This window comes from Pristiophorus japonicus, chromosome 3, assembly GCF_044704955.1.
Source record: "Pristiophorus japonicus isolate sPriJap1 chromosome 3, sPriJap1.hap1, whole genome shotgun sequence".
Lineage (NCBI taxonomy): Eukaryota > Metazoa > Chordata > Chondrichthyes > Pristiophoridae > Pristiophorus > Pristiophorus japonicus.
This window is the reverse complement of record NC_091979.1, coordinates 124,277,683-124,298,169: the sequence shown is the minus strand read 5'-3', so window position 1 is coordinate 124,298,169 and position 20,487 is coordinate 124,277,683. Positions and strand designations below refer to the sequence as shown.

Genomic DNA, 20,487 nt, shown 5'->3' with positions numbered 1-20,487 from the left:
TGTTTCTTTAATCAATACTGCGCTCCCCCCCCCTCCTTTTTTATCCCTTCTCTATCCCGTCTGAAAACGCTGTAACCAGGAATGTTGAGCTGCCAAACCTGCCCTTCTTTCAGCCATGTCTCAGTAATAGCTATAATATCGTACTCTGAAATGTCAGTCTGTGCTCTCAGCTCATCTGCCTTATTTCCTATACTCCTTGCATTGGTATATACCATTTAGTATTGCCAAACTCCCCTGTTGTCTATTTTCCAGCCCTTGTTTTCTCTGTCTTCCAAATTCACTTTCTACTTCTACTTCTCTGCTGCCCAATTCCAGCTTTGCTTCTCTCCCAACTGAATCTATTCTCCGGTTCCTATCCCTCCTAGTTTATACCCTCCCCAACAGCATGAGCAAAACCTCCCGCGAGGATACTGGTCCTGGCTCTGTTGAGGTGCAATCTGTCCAGCTTGTACCTCCCCCAGAAATGGTCCCAATGCTTCAGGAATCTAAAGCCCTCCTGCACCATCTCTCCAGCCACGCATTCATCTGCTCTATCCTCCTATTTCTGTACTCACTAGCACATGGCACCAGCAGTAATCCGGAGATTACTACCTTTGAGATCCTGCTTTTTATCACTCTCCTAGCTCCCTAAACTCTGCCTACAGGACCTCTTTCTACCTATGTCATTGGTACCGATATAGACCATGATCTCTGGCTGTTCACCCTCTTTCCCTCCTCCCCCAGAATGTCTTGCAGCCGCTCGGTGACATCCTTGATCCTGGCAGCAGGGAGGCAACATACCATCCTGGAATCACGCAGAAACACCTGTCTGCTCCCCTGACTATTGAATCCCCTACCACTATTGCTCTTCCGTTCCCCCTCTCCCTCCCTCCCCCCTTCCTGTGCAGCTGAGCCACCTGTGGTGCCGTGGACTTAGCTCTAGCTGCACCATTGCCCTCACCAGTACTCAGAATAGAATACTGGTTGGAGAATGAGATGAACTCTGGGGACTCCTGTACTACCTGCCTAGTACTCTTCTGTCTGGTAGTCACTCACTTCCTCTCTGCCTGCACACTCTTAAGCTGCGGGGGTGACCATCTCTAGAAACGTGCTATCCACGAAATTCTTAGTCTCGCGGATGCACCGCAGTAACTCCAGCTGCCGCTCAAGCTCCGAAACGCGGAGCTCAAGTTTCTGCAGCTGGAGACACCTCCTGCACATGTCGTCCAGGCTACGTGCACCTGGGCAGGACCGGAACCAATGTCCTAGGGGGAGTGTTTGCAAGTGCTGTTGGGGAGGGGTTAAACTAAGATGGCAGGGGGGTGGGAACCTATGCAGGGAGACACAGGGAAGTAGAATGGGGGCAGAAGCAAAAGATAGAAAGAAGAAAAGTAAAAGTGGAGGACAGAAAAACCTAAGGCAAAAAGAGCCACATTACAGCAAAATTCTAAAGGGGCAAAGAGTGTTAAAAAGACAAGCCTGAAGGCTCTGTGCCTTAATGCGAGGAGTATTCGTAATAAGGTGGACAAATTAACTGCGCAGATAGCTGTTAACGGATATGATGTAATTGGCATCACGGAGACATGGTTCCAGGGTGACCAAGGCTGGGAACTCAACATCCAGGGTTATTTAACATTCAGGAAGGACAGACAGAAAGGAAAAGGAGGTGGGGTGGCGTTGCTGGTTAAAGAGGAAATTAACGCGATAGTAAGGAAGGACATTAGCTTGGATGATGTGGAATCGGTATGGGTGGAGCTACGGAATACCAAAGGGGAGAAAACGCTAGTGGGAGTTGTGCACAGACCACCAAATAGTAGTAGTGAGGTTGGGGACAGCATCAAACAAGAAATTAGGGATGCGTGCAATAAAGGTACAGCAGTTATCATGGGCGACTTTAATCTAATATATATTTATTAGGCTAACCAAACTGGTAGCAATGCGATGGAGGAGGATTTCCTGGAGTGTCTTAGGGATGGTTTTCTAGACCAATATGTCGAGGAACCAACTAGAGGGCTGGCCATCCTCGACTGGGTGATGTGTAATGAGAAGGGACTAATTAGCAATCTTGTTGTGCGAGGCCCCTTGGGGAAGAGTGACCATAATATGGTAGAATTCTTTATTAAGATGGAGAGTGACACAGTTAATTCAGAGACTAGGGTCCTGAACTTAAGGAAAGGTAACTTCGATGGTATGAGACGTGAATTGGCTCGAATAGACTGGCGAGTGATACTTAAAGGGTTGACGGTGGAATAAAAATAAAACGGGGAAGGTGGCTCAACCGTGGCTAACAAGGGAAATTGTTAAATCCAAGGAAGAGGCATATAAATTGGCTAGAAAAAGCAACAAACCTGAGGACTGGAAGAATTTTATAATTCAGTAGAGGAGGACAAAGAGTTTAATTAAGAGGGGGAAAATAGAGTATGAGTGGAACCTTGCTGGGAACATAAAAAGTGTCTGCAAAAGCTTCTATAAATATGTGAAGAGAAAAACATAGAAAATAGGTGCAGGTGTCGGCCATTTGGCTCTTCAAGCCTGCACCACCATTCAATAAGATCATGGCTGATCATTCCCTCAGTACCCCTTTCCTGCTTTCTCTCCATACCCCTTGATCCCTTTAGCCGTAAGGGCCATATCTAACTCCCTCTTGAATATATCCAATTAACTGGCATCAACAACTCTCTCTGGTCGGGAATTCCACAGGTTAACAGCTCTCTGAGGGAAGAAGTTTCTCCTCATCAGTCCTAAATGGCTTACTCCTTAACCTTAGACTGTGACCCCTGGCTCTGGACTTCCCCATCATCGGGAACATTCTTCCCGTATCTAACCTGTCCAGTCCCGTCAGAATCTTGTAAGTTTCTATGAGATCCCCTCTCATCCTTCTAAACTCCAGTGTATAAAGGCCCAGTTGATCCAGTCTCTCCTCATGTCAGTCCTGCCATCCCGGGAATCAGTCTGGTGAATCTTTGCTGCACTCCCTCAATAGCAAGAATGTCCTTCCTCAGATTAGGAGACCAAAACTCAACACAATATTCCAAATGAGGCCTCACCAAGGCCCTGTACAACTGCAGTAAGGCCTCCCTGCTCCTATACTCAAATCACCTAACTATGAAGGCCAACATACCATTTGCCTTCTTCACTGCCTGCTGTACCTGCATGCCAACTTTCAATGACTGATGAACCATGACACCCGGGTCTCGTTGCACCTCCCCCTTTCCTAATCTGCCGCCATTCAGATAATCTGCCTTCGTGTTTTTGCCCCCAAAGTGGATAACCTCACATTTATCCACATTATACTGCATTTGCCATGCATTTGCCCACTCACCTAACCTGTCCAAGTCACCCTGCAGCCTCTTAGCATCCTCCTCACAGCTCACACCGCCACCCAGCTAAGAGACTGGATCGATTGGGCCTGTATTCACTGGAGTTTAGCAGGATGAGAGGGGATCTCATTGCAACATATAAAATTCTGACGGGACTGGACAGGTTCGATGCGGGTAGAATGTTCCTGATGTTGGGGAAGTCCAGAACCAGGGGACATAGTCTAAGGATAAGGAGTAAGCTATTTAGGACTGAGATGAGGAGAAACTTCTTCACTCAGAGTTGTTAACCTGTGGAATTCTCTACCGCAGAGAGTTGTTGATGCCAGTTCATTGGATATATTCAAGAGGGAATTAGGTATGGCCCTTACGGCTAAAGGGATCAAAGGTTATGGAGAGAAAGCAGGAAAGGGGTACTGAGGGAATGATCAGCCATGATCTTATTGAATGGTGGTGCAGGCTCGAAGGGCCGAATGGCCTGCTCCTGCACCTATTTTCTATGTTTCTATGTCCAGGGCTTCCCACATGGCACAGGATGTGCATTCCACAGAACTGAGCTGCATTGCCATGCCTCTAGTTAATAGACTCGGAACTATCGAGCAGAAATAAACTCTAAAACGCACTCAGCAGCCACTCAGCAATCAGCTGATTTAATTAATGAGTTTTTTTTAAGATTAGTAATATCTTTTGTCTATGTTTACTTTTTAATTGCGGCTCTTAACTTACACCAATGCCCAAGATTTAAAAAATAAACGAGAAAGAGAAATACTCACCAACCAACCAGCCAATCACTTACCTGCTTGGCTGTGATGTTGCACTTTGAATCTTTTTACTTCTTACCCAACCAGGTCCGTTTGGCGCTGCTGCAGATAGCTCCTCCCGAACTCCGGCTCTCCCACTCTTGGCACTGCCTTTTGAAGCCCCCGCTCCGGTCAGCTCTCGCGTTGTTTGGTTGCTCCTCCCGAACTGTGGGACGGCTCTCTGAATTTTGGCTCAAGTTTCCAGATGTTAGTGAGGAGGACTTTGCAGGGTCGACTGGGCTGGGTGTGCTATTGTGGTGTCTGAATCCGGTGTCTATGCTGGATGGTCCGCCTGTTTTATTTTATTTTTCTGCTGCGATTTTGTACAACTGAGTGGCATGCTTGGCTATTTCAGAGGGCACTTAAGAGTCAACCGCATTGCTGTGGGTCTGGAGTCACACATAGACCAAGCCAGGATGGCAGGCTTCCTTCCCTAAAAGACATTAGTGAACCAGATGGGTATTTACGACAATCTGCAAATTTTATGGTCTCCATTACTGATACAGGTTGAACCTTCCTTTTCCGCAATCCTCGGGACCTGGCCTGTTCTGGATAAGGGATTTTTCAGGACTAGAGGTACAGATGTTAAATTAGATGGTACAGGTTGTGAGCAAGTGGATATCTGGGCTGGCTGGCTCAGGGCTGAGCGCGGTGGATAGATCATGGGGCGGGCGGGGGTTGGGGGATGCGGTGGATCGTGGGGTGAGGCCAGCGATTGTGGGAGTCAGCAGCGGGAATGAGGAAAGAGCTCTGCACACGAGCCACACAGTGGCCGGGAATGGTTCTGGACGAGGGGTGGTTCCGGGTAAGGGAGGTTCAACCTGTCCAAGCTTTTTATTGCAGATTTATTTAATTAACAATGTAAATTCCCCAGCTGCCGTGGTGGGATTGGAACTTGCGTCTCCGGGTCATTAATCCAGGCCGCTGGACTACTAGTCCAGTAACATAGCCACTATGCTACCGTTTCCAATAATTGCTGATCTTGTCTTGAAGCTTGTCAATCTTCTCTTATTTTCTTGATGAGTTGAAATAATTATTTAACCAAATTACATGATCAATATTTCATTATTTTTTTAAACTTTTAAGTTGTTGAATTCCAAATACAGTTCTGTAAATCTCTCCTCAAAATTTTAAGCACATTGTTCTACAATCATCGTTGTCACTTTTGTCTGAACCCTTTCTAGCATATCAGTGCCCCTTTGCTGAAAGGGTGTTAAAACTGGAACATGAAATTCTAAATGCTGTTTCAGCAATATTTCGTGAAAAGAGCCTGATTTAAATCATAACCATAATTTCATCAGTTTGTTTGTAACAGCTGTTCATTGACTTGAATTCATAATACTAGGTAGTGTAGCCACAATATTGTATTTTTCTCTTTCCATATTATGATGGAAGTTTTTGTTTAAAAAAAAAGTTAGCTATATTTTTAAAGCCGTACAGTCTAATTGCTGTTAAGTAAACATTGATTTTAATTCCTAATCAGGGTGTAGGTCAGATCCTTGGCGTTACTTTTTTAAGTGTGTTTGGTAAAGTCAATTAAGAGGCTGGAGGAATTCTCATTCCCCTATTTTTCAGTTCCTGGAGAGTTTTGTACATTTGGAAGTGCACAGAAATTTGAATATGATGGACTGGACATGTTGAAAAGTTAAATGCAGAACATATGAGCTAGATGTACTGTTTTTATCATGTTCTATATAGATTACAGTAATCTATTAAGCAGTAGACAATAACATGGTAATTCTCTGTTCTAGACTGTTAAGTTTGTGAATGCTTTAGTTGAAAAGAGTATCCAACCTTAATAGTGTCTTGTTTAGCCGTGAACTGAGCTTCAAACCACACATTCATGCTGGAAATTCCGTAAGATGTTTGGCACTCCCCCCTCCCCTCCTAAAACTGTCATCCATATTTATACAGGCTTGACTTCTCTAATGCTCTTCTCACTGGCATCCTGTGCTCTTTCATTCATAACTTCCAACTCATCAAAAATTTTACTGCTCCTATCTTATACCAGATCACAATCTCTTATTACCCCTCTGCTTGCAAACATTCTCTGTCTTCTCATCCCCAAAGGCATTGATCAGAATCCTCACTTTCATTTGCAAATTTGTCTATAACCTTGCCCACCTCCCAATTTGCACTCCCTCCTGCTCCCCTTCCCATTGGTGACACAGCTTTATTAATTTTTCTTTTTTAGGACATGGGCTTGTGATGAATTTTGAGAGACCAATGGACCATGTATCTGCTAACAGAAGTCTTTCAAGTAAGTAGTAACAGTTCTTTCAATGCTTTCGATTTCAAGAATACGAAGTAAAAAGTAATTCCATGAAAAGGGGTCAAAAATCTAATTAGATGACACTTTTTATACATTTACATTTCCTGTCTGTATTTTGTTTTGTTTTTGTTTTTACCTGCTGAAAGGAATTGTCCTGCATAAGTTTAACTTAAGTGTGCACTTTTTGCTACCTCCAAAACTTGTGGGAGTATTACCGATCCAAATATAAGTAAGCTTTGCCAGTTGCACATCCCAAATGACCGAGTGTCTCATGTGGCTCTAATTTCAAGAAGGTGGAAGCTATAGTGTTCATGGTAGAATCTTGGATTTTATCAGAGATATATAGGCTGGCTCAAGGCTCTCTGCAAGGATCGATGGAGACTTTGAGCTTGTCCCTAATCAAAGAATAGTGAGGCAAAGTGGTCCATGATCACCCATGATATTCAATGCCTCTTTGCGCCGTTAACAGATTTTTGACAGTCATCCACCTAACATTTTGAACTAGCTAAATATATTATTTCTCTCCACAGCTCGAGCGGGGTCTTGAAGGACTTGCTAGGAAGATGCAAGGGAATTTTTCCCAATTGCTTATGCATTTTTGTATCGACTGCTTTTACCAGGCATAAGAGTTTCATGGACAATCGCTGGCAGTAGTTGGGCAAATAGCCCAACTCTCCGTCAGTGAATGTCCATTTCCTGGGGATGCGGATGATTGATGAAGAAGATTCTTGACATATTGTAAGTTCCGGGTTTTCGCGCGAGCGCACCGCATGCGGAAACTTAGAACTTGCGGGCACTTATGGCTGCATACGCATTGCGTATGCGGTCATAGGCCTGGAAAATCCAGGCCGTTATCTTTATGGATGCAGACAAATCTGCTGTTAATTTCCAGCATTTCTATTACTGGTTTCAGCTTTCCAGCATTTGCAGTTTATATTCTTAGTTCTTCTTCATGGTTAGGAATTTCTAGACATGTAATGGAAGGTTTTCTTTTGACCATATATTAGATCAAGGACCAAGTTAAGCAGGAGTTTTATGCCCAAAAAAGGAAGCAGTTGGAGGGAGGGAGGATTCTGACCTACACTGACCTATCACTCAGTAGCCTACCAGAGAAGTCAGCCTCACAATGGGTTTGTCTTTTTGCCAAAAATCCTTATATGTGGACCTAGGTTAACAATTTGGGGATGAGTAAGCATGATGCATTGTATTGGACTGAAACACTTATCCATGACTTGCTATTTCATGCTTGGCATGAATAGCAAGTCTAGAACATCAAGGTGTATTGTCACGTCACAAACTGCTCTGTGCAGGTCATTGCACCATTGTGAAGGCAGTTGTCCATTATGTAGCATAAGAACTTAAGAAATAGGAGTAGGCCATGCGGCCCCTTGAACCTGCTCTGCCATTTAATAAGATTATGGCTGATCTGATCATGGAGTCAGCTCCATTTCCCTGCCTGCTCCCCATAACCCTTTATTCCGTTATCGTTTAAGAAACTGTCTATTTCTGTCTTAAATTTATTCAATATCCCAGCTTCCACAGCTCTCTGAGGTAGCGAATTCCACAGATACACAACCCTCTGAGAGAATAAATTTCTCCTCACTCAGTTTTAAATGGGCGGCCCCTTATTGTAAGATTATGCCCCCTAGTTCGAATTATCTAGTTATCGCTTATGAGGAAGCGGAGACTTGGAACTATAGCTGCTGGAAGTCTTAGCTGGAGGCAAATACATTTTCTCATATCCAAGGTTTGGTTCTGTTAAATTGGATTGAATAGTGACAAGCTGCTGAAGTTCTCTAATTGGTAGAACCATTATTCAATGGCTTATGGCGTGTGTTAAAGCAGTGGTCAGAAATACAGTGACAATCTGGTTGCACTTTATGGTGAATTGTGCTATTTGCCATGCTGCTTGGGAGGATGGTACCTCATTTCTCATGAGCTATAGAGATGTGCCCAATAGTAATGTGTAGCTAGAGAGATGGCCTGGAGGCAACAGGAGGAATGTTGATCTTCAGCCTCTTGACGTACTTGGGCTTCATTCCAACATGAGCTTGGCATGGTTTTTCTTGTTTTACTGAAAAGTTTAGAGTTCATTTTGACAAATTAGTAGCTTTAACATTGCTGAATTAGTGATTGTTACACTACTATATTGTAGATCTAATTTGGTAGATCTAATTTTTCATAAGATGCTAATTCAGTGAATACTTATCTTGCAGAATTGTAGACATTTCTGACCATTCTAATTCTGAAACAATGGAAGCCACAAGTATGTTGCCTGTACTGAAGAAAAGGCTAGCCTTTCTCTCAGGTACAGTATTGTTTGTGTTACTTGATGGTTGTATCTACTGTGTAGTATTTTAAAAAAGATTGCTCTGTGTTCTCAATATAGCTTTGTTAACTATTCATCATCTTTTTAACTAACACTCTAATCCTACCTTATGGATGACACTGTATACTGTTTTGCCTTTTGTTTTGAATTATATTAATAATGGGTGAATAGCAAGGTGGGATGATGAAGAAATTGTGGAAAGGTGCATTACTAATATCGTTACTAATCAGCAATTCCTTGTTGTGGTCACTTTTTTTTGTTAGAATTCTTCAGTAGGTATCAGAAGATGTATTTCCAACACTATAGGAACTTTGAAAAAAAATGACTAATCAATCAAGTTGTGTCCATCATATTAAAATAAGAAATGTCCTGTTGGCACTTTATTTGGCAACCAAAAATTTGAACCTGATGTGCCTGATTTTTGGGTGGCAAACAGGGCTAATGCCAACCCACCTTTCTGCCATCATTTCCGGTGGATAGAAGAGTCCATCGTAAAATTGACGGTCGAATTTAATTAATGACGTGGCATCATAACTCCCATTATCTGTTAATTCTTTATGATAAACAGCAAGCATGATGGTATCAAATTTCAAGAGCCAAGCACAGATAATTAAAAGCTTTGCAGGATCTTCCTTCGTCGATCTTAGACAATTAATTTTTTCCCTGACCACTGCTTTGCCATCTGCTTTGTGCTTTTTGCTGTGGTGGTGCCATTTCTTCACCCATCCCCTCAGACAGGGCACAATGGGGACTGGGGATTCCCCTTTTTATTTTGAAAAAAGACAACAAGATATAATGGTTGCAGGCAAGGTTAAGCTACATTGTAGATGTACGATGTTCATCTGCAGGGTATGCAGCAGAGGTGATCCTACGTGCATTTGATTGAAGGAGCAGTGCAAACAGAGACTTCACTTTATAAAAGAAGCTGTTGGTTATGCCACGTGCTGCAAGAGGACTTGCAGCTCACATTTACCAAATGCACTTCTCTGCTGGTGGCTATTGAGGTCATCACCGCCATGGGGTCATTCCAGACTGCCACTCGGGCCATCTAACATAAACCAAACAGCCATGCACCAATGCATTAAACAAATCACAGATGTATTGTTCTCTCGGGCAGCAATGTAACATCTTCCTTGACATAACCATGAAAGGGCACTGCAATTTAACTGTGTGGCAAGATTCCCCAAGGATCAAGGAGTCATAAATGATATCCATGTGTCTATAAAGGAGTTTCAGCACTGATGCCAATGTCACCTTACATTTACAGAAACAGTCAAAATCAACCATTTTATAATGAGATAATTATAAAAAAAGCCAACCATTTTTGTGGTTGTTCATCTTTTGGGCCGGATTTTCACCGACTCTGCGGTCGGGTTTTTGCCGCGATTTGACCCTCCGTGGTGAAAACCAGGTTGGCGGGATCCTCGGTGACCTCTTTGCGGCGGCGCTTCCACGTACCGCCGGAGAGAGGTGCGCCGACGTGCAACGACGCAGATTGCGTTTGCATCGCACTTTCGGCTCTCTCCGGACCCATACGCCGCGCCCAGAGTACCGACAGGGTCAAAGCTGTCGATGCAGCCCTGCCAGCAGCGATAAGTGTGAAGACCTGCAAAAAGGTAAGTTAAAGTTTTTATTAATTATTTCACAGCGATTTAGTAGGTAAGGGTTTTTTGAATTTTTTTTTTTTGAAATTCACCCCCCCCCCCCCCCCCCCCATCCCCGCCCCACGGCGCCTCTCGCACGCTACTGGCCCCGCACTAAAGTTGCGGAAACTCTTGGTTTGTGCTGTGAATCTTCGTGCAACGCTGACTTTAACGATGGTGCAGACATAAAGGCCGAAAGTGAGGCCTAAAAACGGTAGAGCAGCGAAAATGGTAATGTTGGCTTAAAACTATCGTTTTTGCTGAAAACTGAAAATCTAGCACTTTGTATTTACAGGACTTTCAAATTTATTTTTATTGGTGAGAGCTGTGAAAATATTGTCAAATGGTTGTGACCAGCCAATAAATAGTAAACATGTAAAATTATGTAAAGAAGAATTTGTTAAAGACCTCTTACCTGCTCAGAGAAATTTTCTTCATTATCTCTTTGTCATCAACTCCCTGATATCAGCATCTGGCTCTATTGAGTCAGTGCAGGTCAGCATCCTAATTGGCTGTAGATGCTGATTTGGAGCTTTAGCAGTTAGATAGTGGCAAAACTAGAAAATATTGGAAAAGCACAGCAGGTCAGACAGCATCTGCAAAGAGGAAAACATAGATAAGTTATGACATTTTCGATGTGCATTCATCATAAAGCACACCTGAAACATCACCTCCCATCTCCTTTTTTTCAATTTGCAGATGCTGACTGACCTGTGTACTTTCAAGTTTTTCTGTTTCATTTGATTTCCAACATTTTTAGTTGCATTTTAATATTAAAAAAAAGTTAGATAGTGTTCTTTTCACATTGATTGTGGGGAAGGAAATGATGTAGAACCAATGGACAGTAACATGATACAATGAGTAAGACCTCCCTTTCCCAGCATTTATTTATGGGACTAACTATTTGTACTGCACTTTTTTGACCGACTGGCGACAAGCCCTGCCCTCTGTCAAGCTCTGCCCCCCCCACCCGGCCGAATCATTCCATGTGCATGATGCGAGCAGCAGGACCTGAGGCTCTGACTCTCTTACCCCCAGTCGGCCTGGGCTCAATGGTGGCGGGGTGGGGCCGATGCAGGCAGGCAATGGCAGTGGCTGATGGTGCCGGGCCTGGGCTCGATGGCGAGAGAGGGAACTGGGACCCTGCAACCGAACGCTCCTCCCGCTGAGCTGCGAGCTTCTCACTGGGCGGGCCCCGAGCCTCCCGCAGAACCCCGAGTCTCCCATGAGCCTCGAGCAGCGGCGGGGGAGGTGAGAGAGAGAGAGAAAAAAAGAAAAAAAGAAAGAGAGCTGTGGGGGGGGGGGGGGGGGTTGTGGCAAAGAGAGAGAGAGCGCCGGGTTGGGGGGGGGGAAAGGGAGAGAGCTTGTGGGGGGGTAGGGGGGGGGAAAGAGTGAGAGGCTAGGTGGGTGGGAAGAGTGAGAGGCACAGGTGGGAGAGGGGAACGAGGGAACTCTGGGAAGACGGATCACATTCTTACAACCCCCTGCAAGGGACATCGTTGGAGTGGATGATATCCAGAAGTCACGACACTGTCACTATTCACTTCATACCCAATAAACCTGTTAACAATCCGTGCACAATACCCCATCTCATCATCATCATCATCATAGGCAGTCCCTCGGGATCGAGGAAGACTTGCTTCCACTCTTAGCATGAGTTCTTAGGTGGCTGAACAATTCAATACGAGAACCACAGTCTCTGTCACAGGTGGGACAGACAGTGGTTGAAGGAAAGGGTGGGCTGGGAGTCTGGCTTGCCGCACGCTGCTTGCGCTTGATTTCTGCATGCTCTCAGTGACTATACTCGAGGAGCTCAGCGCTCTCCCGAATGCACTTCCTCCACTTAGGGCGGTCGATGGCCAAGGACTCCCAGGTGTCAGTGGGGATGTCGCACTTTATCAGGGAGGCTTTGAGGGTGTCCTTGTAACGTTTCCTCTGCCTGACTTTGGCTCGTTTGTCATGGACGAGTTCCGAGTAGAGCGCTTGCTTTGGGAGTCTCGTGTCTGGCATGCGAACTATGTGGCCTGCCCAGCGGAGCTGATCAAGTGTGGTCAGTGCTTCAGTGCTGGGGATGTTGGTCTGGACGAGGACACTAATGTTTGTGCATCTGTCCTCCCAGGGGATTTGCAGGATCTTGCAGAGACATCGCTGGTGGTATTTCTCCAGTGACTTGAGGTGTCTACTGTACATAGTCCACGTCTCTGAGCCATACAGGAGGGCGGGTATTACTATGACCCTATAGACCACGAGCTTGGTGACAGTTTTGAGGGACTGATCTTCAAACACTCTTTTCCTCAGGCAGCCGAAGGCTGCACTGGCGCGCTGGAGGCAGTGTTGGATCTCCTCATCAATGCCTGCTCTTGTTGATAGGAGGCTCCTGAGATAGGGGAAGTGGTCCACGTTGTCCAGGGCCACGCCGTGGATCTTGATGTTTGGGAGGGCAGTGCTGTGCTGCAAGGACAGGCTGGTGTAGGACCTTTGTCTTACTAACGTTTAGTGTAAGGCCCATGCTTTCATACGCCTCGGTAAATACATTGACTACGTCCTGGAGTTCAGCTTGTGTGTGTGCACAAACGCAGGTGTCGTCCGCGTACTGGAGCTCGATGACAGAGGTTGGAGTGGTCTTGGACCTGGCCTGGAGACGGCAAAGGTTGAACAGCTTCCCACTGGTTCTGTAGTTTAGCTCCACTCCAGCGGGGAGCTTATCAACTGTATGGTGGAGCATGGCAGCAAGGAAGATTGAGAAGAGGGTTGGGGTGATGACGCCGCCCTGCTTGACCCCGGTCCGGACATCAATTGGGTCTGTGATGGATCCGTTCATAAGTATCACGGCTTGCATGTCGTCGTGGAGCAGGCGGAGTTTGGTGACATACTTTTGGGGGCATCTGAAATGGAGGAGGATGCTCCATAGACCCTTGCGGTTTACAGTGTCAAAGGCATTTGTAAGATCAAAGAAGGCCATGTATAAGCTGTTCGCTGCATTTTTCCTGCTGCTGTCGCGCTGCAAAAATCATGTCTGTTGTGCCCCGGAGGAGATGAAATCCGCACTGCGACTCTGGGAGGAGCTCCTCGGCCACAGGGAGAAGATGATTGAGGATGACTCTAGCGACGATTTTCCCAGTGGTTGATAACAGGAAGATTCCTCTGTAGTTGCCGCAGTCGGACTTGTCCCCTTTTTTAAAGATGGTCACGATCACTGCATCTCTGAGATCTCCCGGCATGCTCTCCTCCCTCCAGATGAGAGAGATGAGGTCATGTGTTCGCGCCAGTAGTGCCTCTCCGCCATACTTCAGTGCCTTAATAGGGATTCCATCCGCTCCCATAGCCTTATTTTTTTAGCTGTCTTATGGCTTTTTCTACCTCATGCAGTGTTGGGGTCTCTCTGAGGTGGTGGCGGGTAGCATGCTGCGGAATGGAGTCGAACACTTGAGTCAAAGGCAGAGTCTCCATCTATGGGCTGTTCTCGGGTAAGGCACTTTAGTTGGGGGAGGAATGTACTTGGACTGGGGTAAGGCACTTTGGCTGGGGGAGGGATGTTCTTGGACTGGGGTAAGGCACTTTGGCTGGGGGGAGGGATGTACTTGGACTGGGGCACGGGACTTTGGCTGGCCCTTGCTGTCTTCTGGGGAGCTCTGTCCTCTGTCGCTTCAGGAAGTCAAAGTAGATCAATTTACAATTTGCAAAGTCAGTGAGACCTTGGGATGGGCGGATCCAGTGACAGATTCCTGTGAAACTTCAGGGTGTGGCTCATCCTCCAAGGGGACCAATCAGAAATAAGGGGTGGAGCCTGTTGGCCCTTTTTGCAGTACAAATAAGCATATCCTTTATATACTACTTCTGTAACTTTAGGTTTATGCAGGTTAAAACTCGAAATTTTGTTTACACATTAGTTTGCCCAGTGAACTTTAAACCTTTTAATAAAAAATGCTGATGAAGACTGACCTACGACTAATATTTTGCAATGACTTTGGAAAAAATACAGTTGGCCAGCAAGTCAAGTTTGTTTGTCAAAAATCTCTTTAGATTATCAGCAAACTTAATACAGTAATCTTGATTTATCATTTTGTTTCAAGAGTTCAAAATAGAATTGTAAGCTATGCAAAGTTTACCGATCACACAAAATCCACATCTTGTTTGTAGTTCTTTCATATAAAAGACTGTTGTTAGCATCGAATCTACCAGTAAAATTAAATCAGATTATGTATAAAACAAAAGAATGTCCCCGGAGGTTGTTCCTTGTTCCTTGTTCACTTCCTGCTTACTAAAGATAGATCTGAATCTTTTAGTAGGGTTGAATGGCATTGTAAATAAAGTAATTTTTCTATCCTGCCTTGCCTGATTTTTAGTACATTTCAATTCCTATTAATTTTTATTGTTGCATTTGCATTTTTGTGTTTTTTTTTAAATCAGAGGAAGGGTAGGTCCACATTTGCTGATGAGGTCATAAAACTGGGAGCTTAAATTCTTAATATAATTCTCTGCATGAAGTGTGATCAGAAAACTATTTTCTAAATAGTTTTGTAGATGGGGATTGTTGTGTATCTGTAAAGCATGCACTCCCATGTTCTGCCACCAGGGAGCTCATCCCCTGAAGTCCCAAGGGATCCCAGCATCCCTTGGGAGCGCTGTATATAAGCCGGCCCCTAAGGCCTGTTCCTCACTCTGGAGTGTCTTATTAAAGACTGAGATCACTGTTACTTTAACCTCCCTGTGTGCAGCCTCATCTGTGTTAGGAACACACTAGGGGTTGCTTGGCATGCTTCCTTGCATGGTTCCTGGAGTAGATCTCTAATTCACTACCATCCAGTCACCAAAATGAACATTCCATCCTCCCATCATACTGTTCATTTCCTGCTTTCAGACCCAAACCATGTCACTGTTAAATTCCATTTCTTGGAGCTTGGAAGTGCCAGCCTCCTCTTGGAGGACAATTTGACGTCAGGTTCTTCATATCAGCACAGACACATCTGGCTTTCTATGGGTCCACCCTTCCTGCCTCTTTTTTCAGGTCTTTATTATCTCCCACCCTCTGAAGTCCCTTGTCTCTTTCTCAGAACAATTTCTTTCTTCTCACTCAATCGTTGCGCTCAGTAGAGATTCATCCTCAATGACTTTAACCTGCATCTAAATTCCATCTGTCCTCTCCGCCAACTTCCTTGACATTCTAGCCAAAGAAGGAGACATAAGAACGGGGTACCGAAACTGATGTGGGTTTTAAGGAGGGTCTTAAAGGAGGAGAGAGGGGAGGAGTGGTTAGGAAGCGAATTCGGAGCTTGAGATCCACACAGGAATGCATGGCCACCAATGGTGGGGTAAAGGAAATGGGGGATGGCTAAGAGGTGTGAGTTGGAGAAACGCAGAGTTCAAAGATGAGAGTTTTAAAATCGAGGCATTCGAGGATCGAGAGCCAGTGTCGGACAGCAAGCATAAGTTGGACACGCAAGTTTGCTTTGGTGATGCTTTGGGCGAATGGTGATGCGACCCTCGCTAGTGTTATGTTGAGGCTTCATGGGGCACTAGTATCTGGTGTTTACCTGGAGGTTGATACCAGCAGAAAGCAAGAACTTTCAATTTTAAGATAATGTCCTTTTACAATCACAATAATCTTTATCAGAAATATTGAGCCTAAATGTTTACATTCTTCATAGTTACGAGGGCCATTTGTTTTTGCTGCTCCCACCCCCACTGGAGCAGTACACTTAAAGTATGCTGCTCCTGTCTGTGCCCAGGAGCACTGATCTTTCTTATATGACCATGGTTTGGGGCATGATCATGACCATGGTTTGGGGCCCTGCCCGCTATCAGGGCCTAGCACTGACAGGGGCAGGAAACTCAAGCTGCAGGCTTTCTTGGCCTCCAAGGTAGGGGCTTCTGACTGTTGATGGAGGTCAGCAAGCCAGAAAACCCCAATTTGTTTTAAAACACCTTGGGAGGAATCCAGTAACAAAGGCCACCTTCAGTTTGTCTCTGGGACTGCTATGGACAAGCCAGTGTACTATATTTCAGTTGATGCCCAGCAGATCTGGCAGCAGAAAATGAGGCAAGAGACTCCCTCAGGGCCTTAGACCTGGAGATCCTAGGACAAGATCAAGAGACAAACCTAGCAAAATGGGATAAGCTCCTTTTTCATGATTTTTGCATCTAGGCCAATGGGAGTACCCCAGTGGCAAGGGTTAGGAAAATTCTTCTAAAACCAGTTACGACAATGTTTTTTTTTGAGATTAGTACTTGCCATTCCATCCAAGAATAATCAAACTATTTTTTTTTCTGTGTTAAAGAAAAGGAACTGTTTAGTTCTGCGAATAAACATTTATTTCTTGAACAGGGATTCTGGAATCCAGCACAATGCTGTGAAAGCAGCAGCCTTGAAATTCCCGATTGGTGTTATTGTATTTAAAGTAAATTAAAATAACCAATAGTAAATCAAGGCAGCAGTAAACTGATTATGGCACCAAAGAGTGCAAGCAAAACTGAGGAAAAACCCTCTAGTTATATCGGATGCATAGGAAGATGGTTGCGGTTGTCGAAGGCTAATCATCGCAGCCCCAGGCCATTGCTGCAGGAGCTCGTCAGGGCAGTGTCCTTGGCCTAACTGTCTTCATCAATGCCCTTCCCTGCATCATAAAGTCGAAATTGAGGCTGCTTGCTAATAATTCCACAGTGGTGGGTGCCAGTTACAGGGAACAACAACTCCTGCCAGCTTCCAGCAGGGTTTGGATAAAGTCCAGGCTTGGGGTGCCAAATGGCAGATAACATTGGCACTTGTCATACAAGTGCTAGGTAATGACCATTTCCAATAAGGAAAAGCCTATTGCCCTCCCAACCTTCAACAGCACCATTGTTGAGCTCCACACCATCAACATCTTGGGGATCACTATTGACCAGAAGGTTAATTGGACCAGTCATCATAACACCATGGCTACAAGAGCAAGACAAAGGCTGGGTACTCTGTAATGACTGGCTCACCTTTTGACCCCTCAATGACTTGCCATCATCTACTCAAATTTGGAGTGAGCTGGAATACTTGGCACTTCACTCAATTCGTACAACACTAAAGAAACTTGATACAATCTCCGACAAAGCAATCTACTTGATTTGCACCCTTGTCACTGGAATTAATATCCACCTCTTCCACCTCAACTGTTCTATACAGGCATGCACCGCAGGTGCAAAGAGACCTGGGTGTCATGGTACATCAGTCATTGAAGGTTGGCATGCAGGTACAGCAGGCGGTTAAGAAAGCAAATGGCATGTTGGCCTTCATAGCGAGGGGATTTGAGTACAAGGGCAGGGAGGTGTTGCTACAATTGTACAGGGCCTTGGTGAGGCCACACCTGGAGTATTGTGTACAGTTTTGGTCTCCTAACCTGAGGAAGGACATTCTTGCTATTGAGGGAGTGCAGCGAAGGTTCACCAGACTGATTCCCGGGATGGCGGGACTGACCTATCAAGAAAGACTGGATCAACTGGGCTTGTATTCACTGGAGTTCAGAAGAATGAGAGGGGACCTCATAGAAACGTTTAAAATTCTGACGGGGTTAGACAGGTTAGATGCAGGAAGAATGTTCCCAATGTTGGGGAAGTCCAGAACCAGGGGACACAGTCTAAGGATAAGCGGGAAGCCATTTAGGACCGAGATGAGGAGGAATTTCTTCACCCAGAGAGTGGTGAACCTGTGGAATTCTCTACCACAGAAAGTTGTTGAGGCCAATTCACTAAATATATTCAAAAAGGAGTTAGATGAAGTCCTTACTACTAGGGGAATCAAGGGGTATGGTGAGAAAGCAGGAATGGGGTACTGAAGTTGCATGTTCAGCCATGAACTCATTGAATGGCGGTGCAGGCTAGAAGGGCCGAATGGCCTACTCCTGCACCTATTTTCTATGCTTCTATGTTTCTAAACTCACCAAGCTTTGACCGTCTCTCCCAACTCGGCAGATCTAACGCTAAAAAGGACGAGCACAATGTTATGGGAACACATTCATAATTGAAGCAGACTTGTGTAAACTGGATTCCCTCAATATAATTACATATATTTGCAACTATGTGATGCGGTATTTTAATTTTTCACCTTAAATCGTTCAAAATATTCCTGAAAATTTAAAAAATGCTATGCTTTCCCCACAAACTGAAATTTCTGAAGGGTTCAAACAAACTGAAGAAATGCAAAAAAAAAAACACCCAACATAATAGCATGATTAAATTTAGCCATTGAATTATCCTGTGTTGCTTTTAATGCTTCCATTTAAAGTTTTTACTTGCAGGCCAAGTCTCCCCCAAAATTCTGATCAGGGTCCTGCTATCTTTGCTGAATTCCAATTGTGCAGTATGAGCACATGAACATGTAGCCAATTTCCTTGGCTGCATCTCTATCTTTTGATCAGCTGTACTGTTGAGACTTTTAGCTTTTAGTAGTTTGAGTAATTTTAAAACATTATTTGAAGAAAAGCTACAGAGCAAATGTTAAAAGATTTTGCAGATAAAGTTTGTATTGGATGCTTTTTTAAAGTAGAGAGTGTGCTTCTATGTGAGAAGGTGAGTGAGCAAAATGACTACTAAATACACACCTGTTGTAGCTTTTATTTTTGTAACACAAATTTAAAAATATGTATGAATGTGAGAGAGTCTGCAGTCATGGTAATTTTTTTAAGTCGAATTTTGAAATCAACAGAACGCCTATAATTATCTTGTTTTATTTTGTTAATGATTTGGAAATGAAAATATAATTGCTTACATTTGAGAAAAAGAGAGCGAGATAAGCAGACTGTCTTTTGAAAGGAATCTGAAGAAAATGGATAAAAGGGAAGTCTGCAGCTCTGTGTTTTCTTTCTCTGCCACCCTACCCACCACCTCCCATCCAAAACAAAAGAAAAAACAGAATCATAAGAGGACAAAGAGAGAAACAAAAAGTTGGGAAGGGAGAAGCAGTAAAGGGAAAGAAAGGCAGAAAACGAGAGACAGAAAACATCAGCAACATGAAGACGAGACACTGTTCAGAGACACCATATTCTCCCACCTCCTGTGTATAACACCACCAGTGAGATCCACAGCATATCAAAATTTATTTTGTGTTTGAAATTTTACGCTCATCAAATTTAGGGCTGTCAGTATTGATGACCGAATTAAATTAAAGCGTTTTCAAAGCCTGACGACGTCAATATATTTTTTTTCCCCCCATTTCTCAGAACACTGACTCTTGTGGCTTCTTTAAATGCGATCACCAATTTAGTGCCTATTCATTTTGAATTTTGTCCTGTAAGCCCACTTCCACAAGGATCGGGTTTCAAACTGACCAAATCATGCCCCAGAGGTAGAAACATTAGCTAATCTTTGGTGGATTACATCAGAATAACACTGCTATATGTAATTGTTTTTAAAAGAATGCTGCAGCTTTTAAGAATGCAACTTTCAGTCTTTGCAGAGCAGGGTGGTCACTTTACCCTTTCAGAGCTAGCAATTAGATATTTGAGAAATAGAAAAATGGACAGCAAAGTTAATTTTTGCCGTAGTGGATCAAAAATGTTCAGCGTATGTGTGCTAGCATCAAAACTATTTCAATTTGTTCTTGCGGTGGCAAAATTTGTGGGAAAGAATTGGGTGAATTCAGAACTACAACAGTTAATGTAGATTTAATCACAGTGAAAGTACTTGTAAATTAGGAAGGCAGTACACATTAAGAAATGGTGCTGAGTTCAGAAACAAGCAATGAAAGAATGTCAGTAGGAGGTCAGTTAAATAAAAGAGTAAACTAGGTACAAGGGTAGTGCAGAGTTTGGACATGGGAAAAGGTGGCAGATTTCTTTGTACTTGTTAAAATATGATAGGTAGCATTTAAATACAGCATAACATTGACTGTGTTTGGAAAATCATTCTATACCTAGCAAGAGTTTGAGTGTTCAATTTTTATTCCAATGATGTAGCAATAAGATGTTGTGATAATTGCCCTAAAAAGACAATGTGCTGACAAAAATGATCTCCTTTTTAGGAGGCAAGGACAGAAGAAGTGGCCTTATTCTGACAATTCCATTATGCTCAGAGCAAACAAACATGGATGAGCTGAGTGTCACTCTGGATTATTTGCTCAGCATTCCGAGGTGATTCTTCTATTTATGCATTTTATCTGTATTTAAAAAATGCAATTATATTT

At 44.0% G+C, this 20,487-nt stretch overlaps 1 protein-coding gene across 6 annotated transcripts in view; it reads left to right on the top strand.

Annotated features, from left to right (window-relative positions):
- The window catches only part of sestd1 (SEC14 and spectrin domains 1), a 241,966-nt gene that overhangs the window by 11,805 nt on the left and 209,674 nt on the right, over positions 1 to 20,487 (top strand). For 3 of the 6 annotated variants that reach the window (XM_070874797.1, XM_070874796.1, XM_070874800.1), the window contains exons 2-3: positions 6,291 to 6,356; positions 20,326 to 20,434. In XM_070874797.1, the coding sequence (XP_070730898.1) occupies positions 6,291 to 6,356; positions 20,326 to 20,434 (175 nt within the window). Of the gene's footprint in view, positions 1 to 6,290; positions 6,357 to 8,584; positions 8,677 to 13,719; positions 13,808 to 20,325; positions 20,435 to 20,487 lie in introns of those variants that run through there. The other 3 variants (XM_070874798.1, XM_070874799.1, XM_070874801.1) reach the window with 2 other exon arrangements.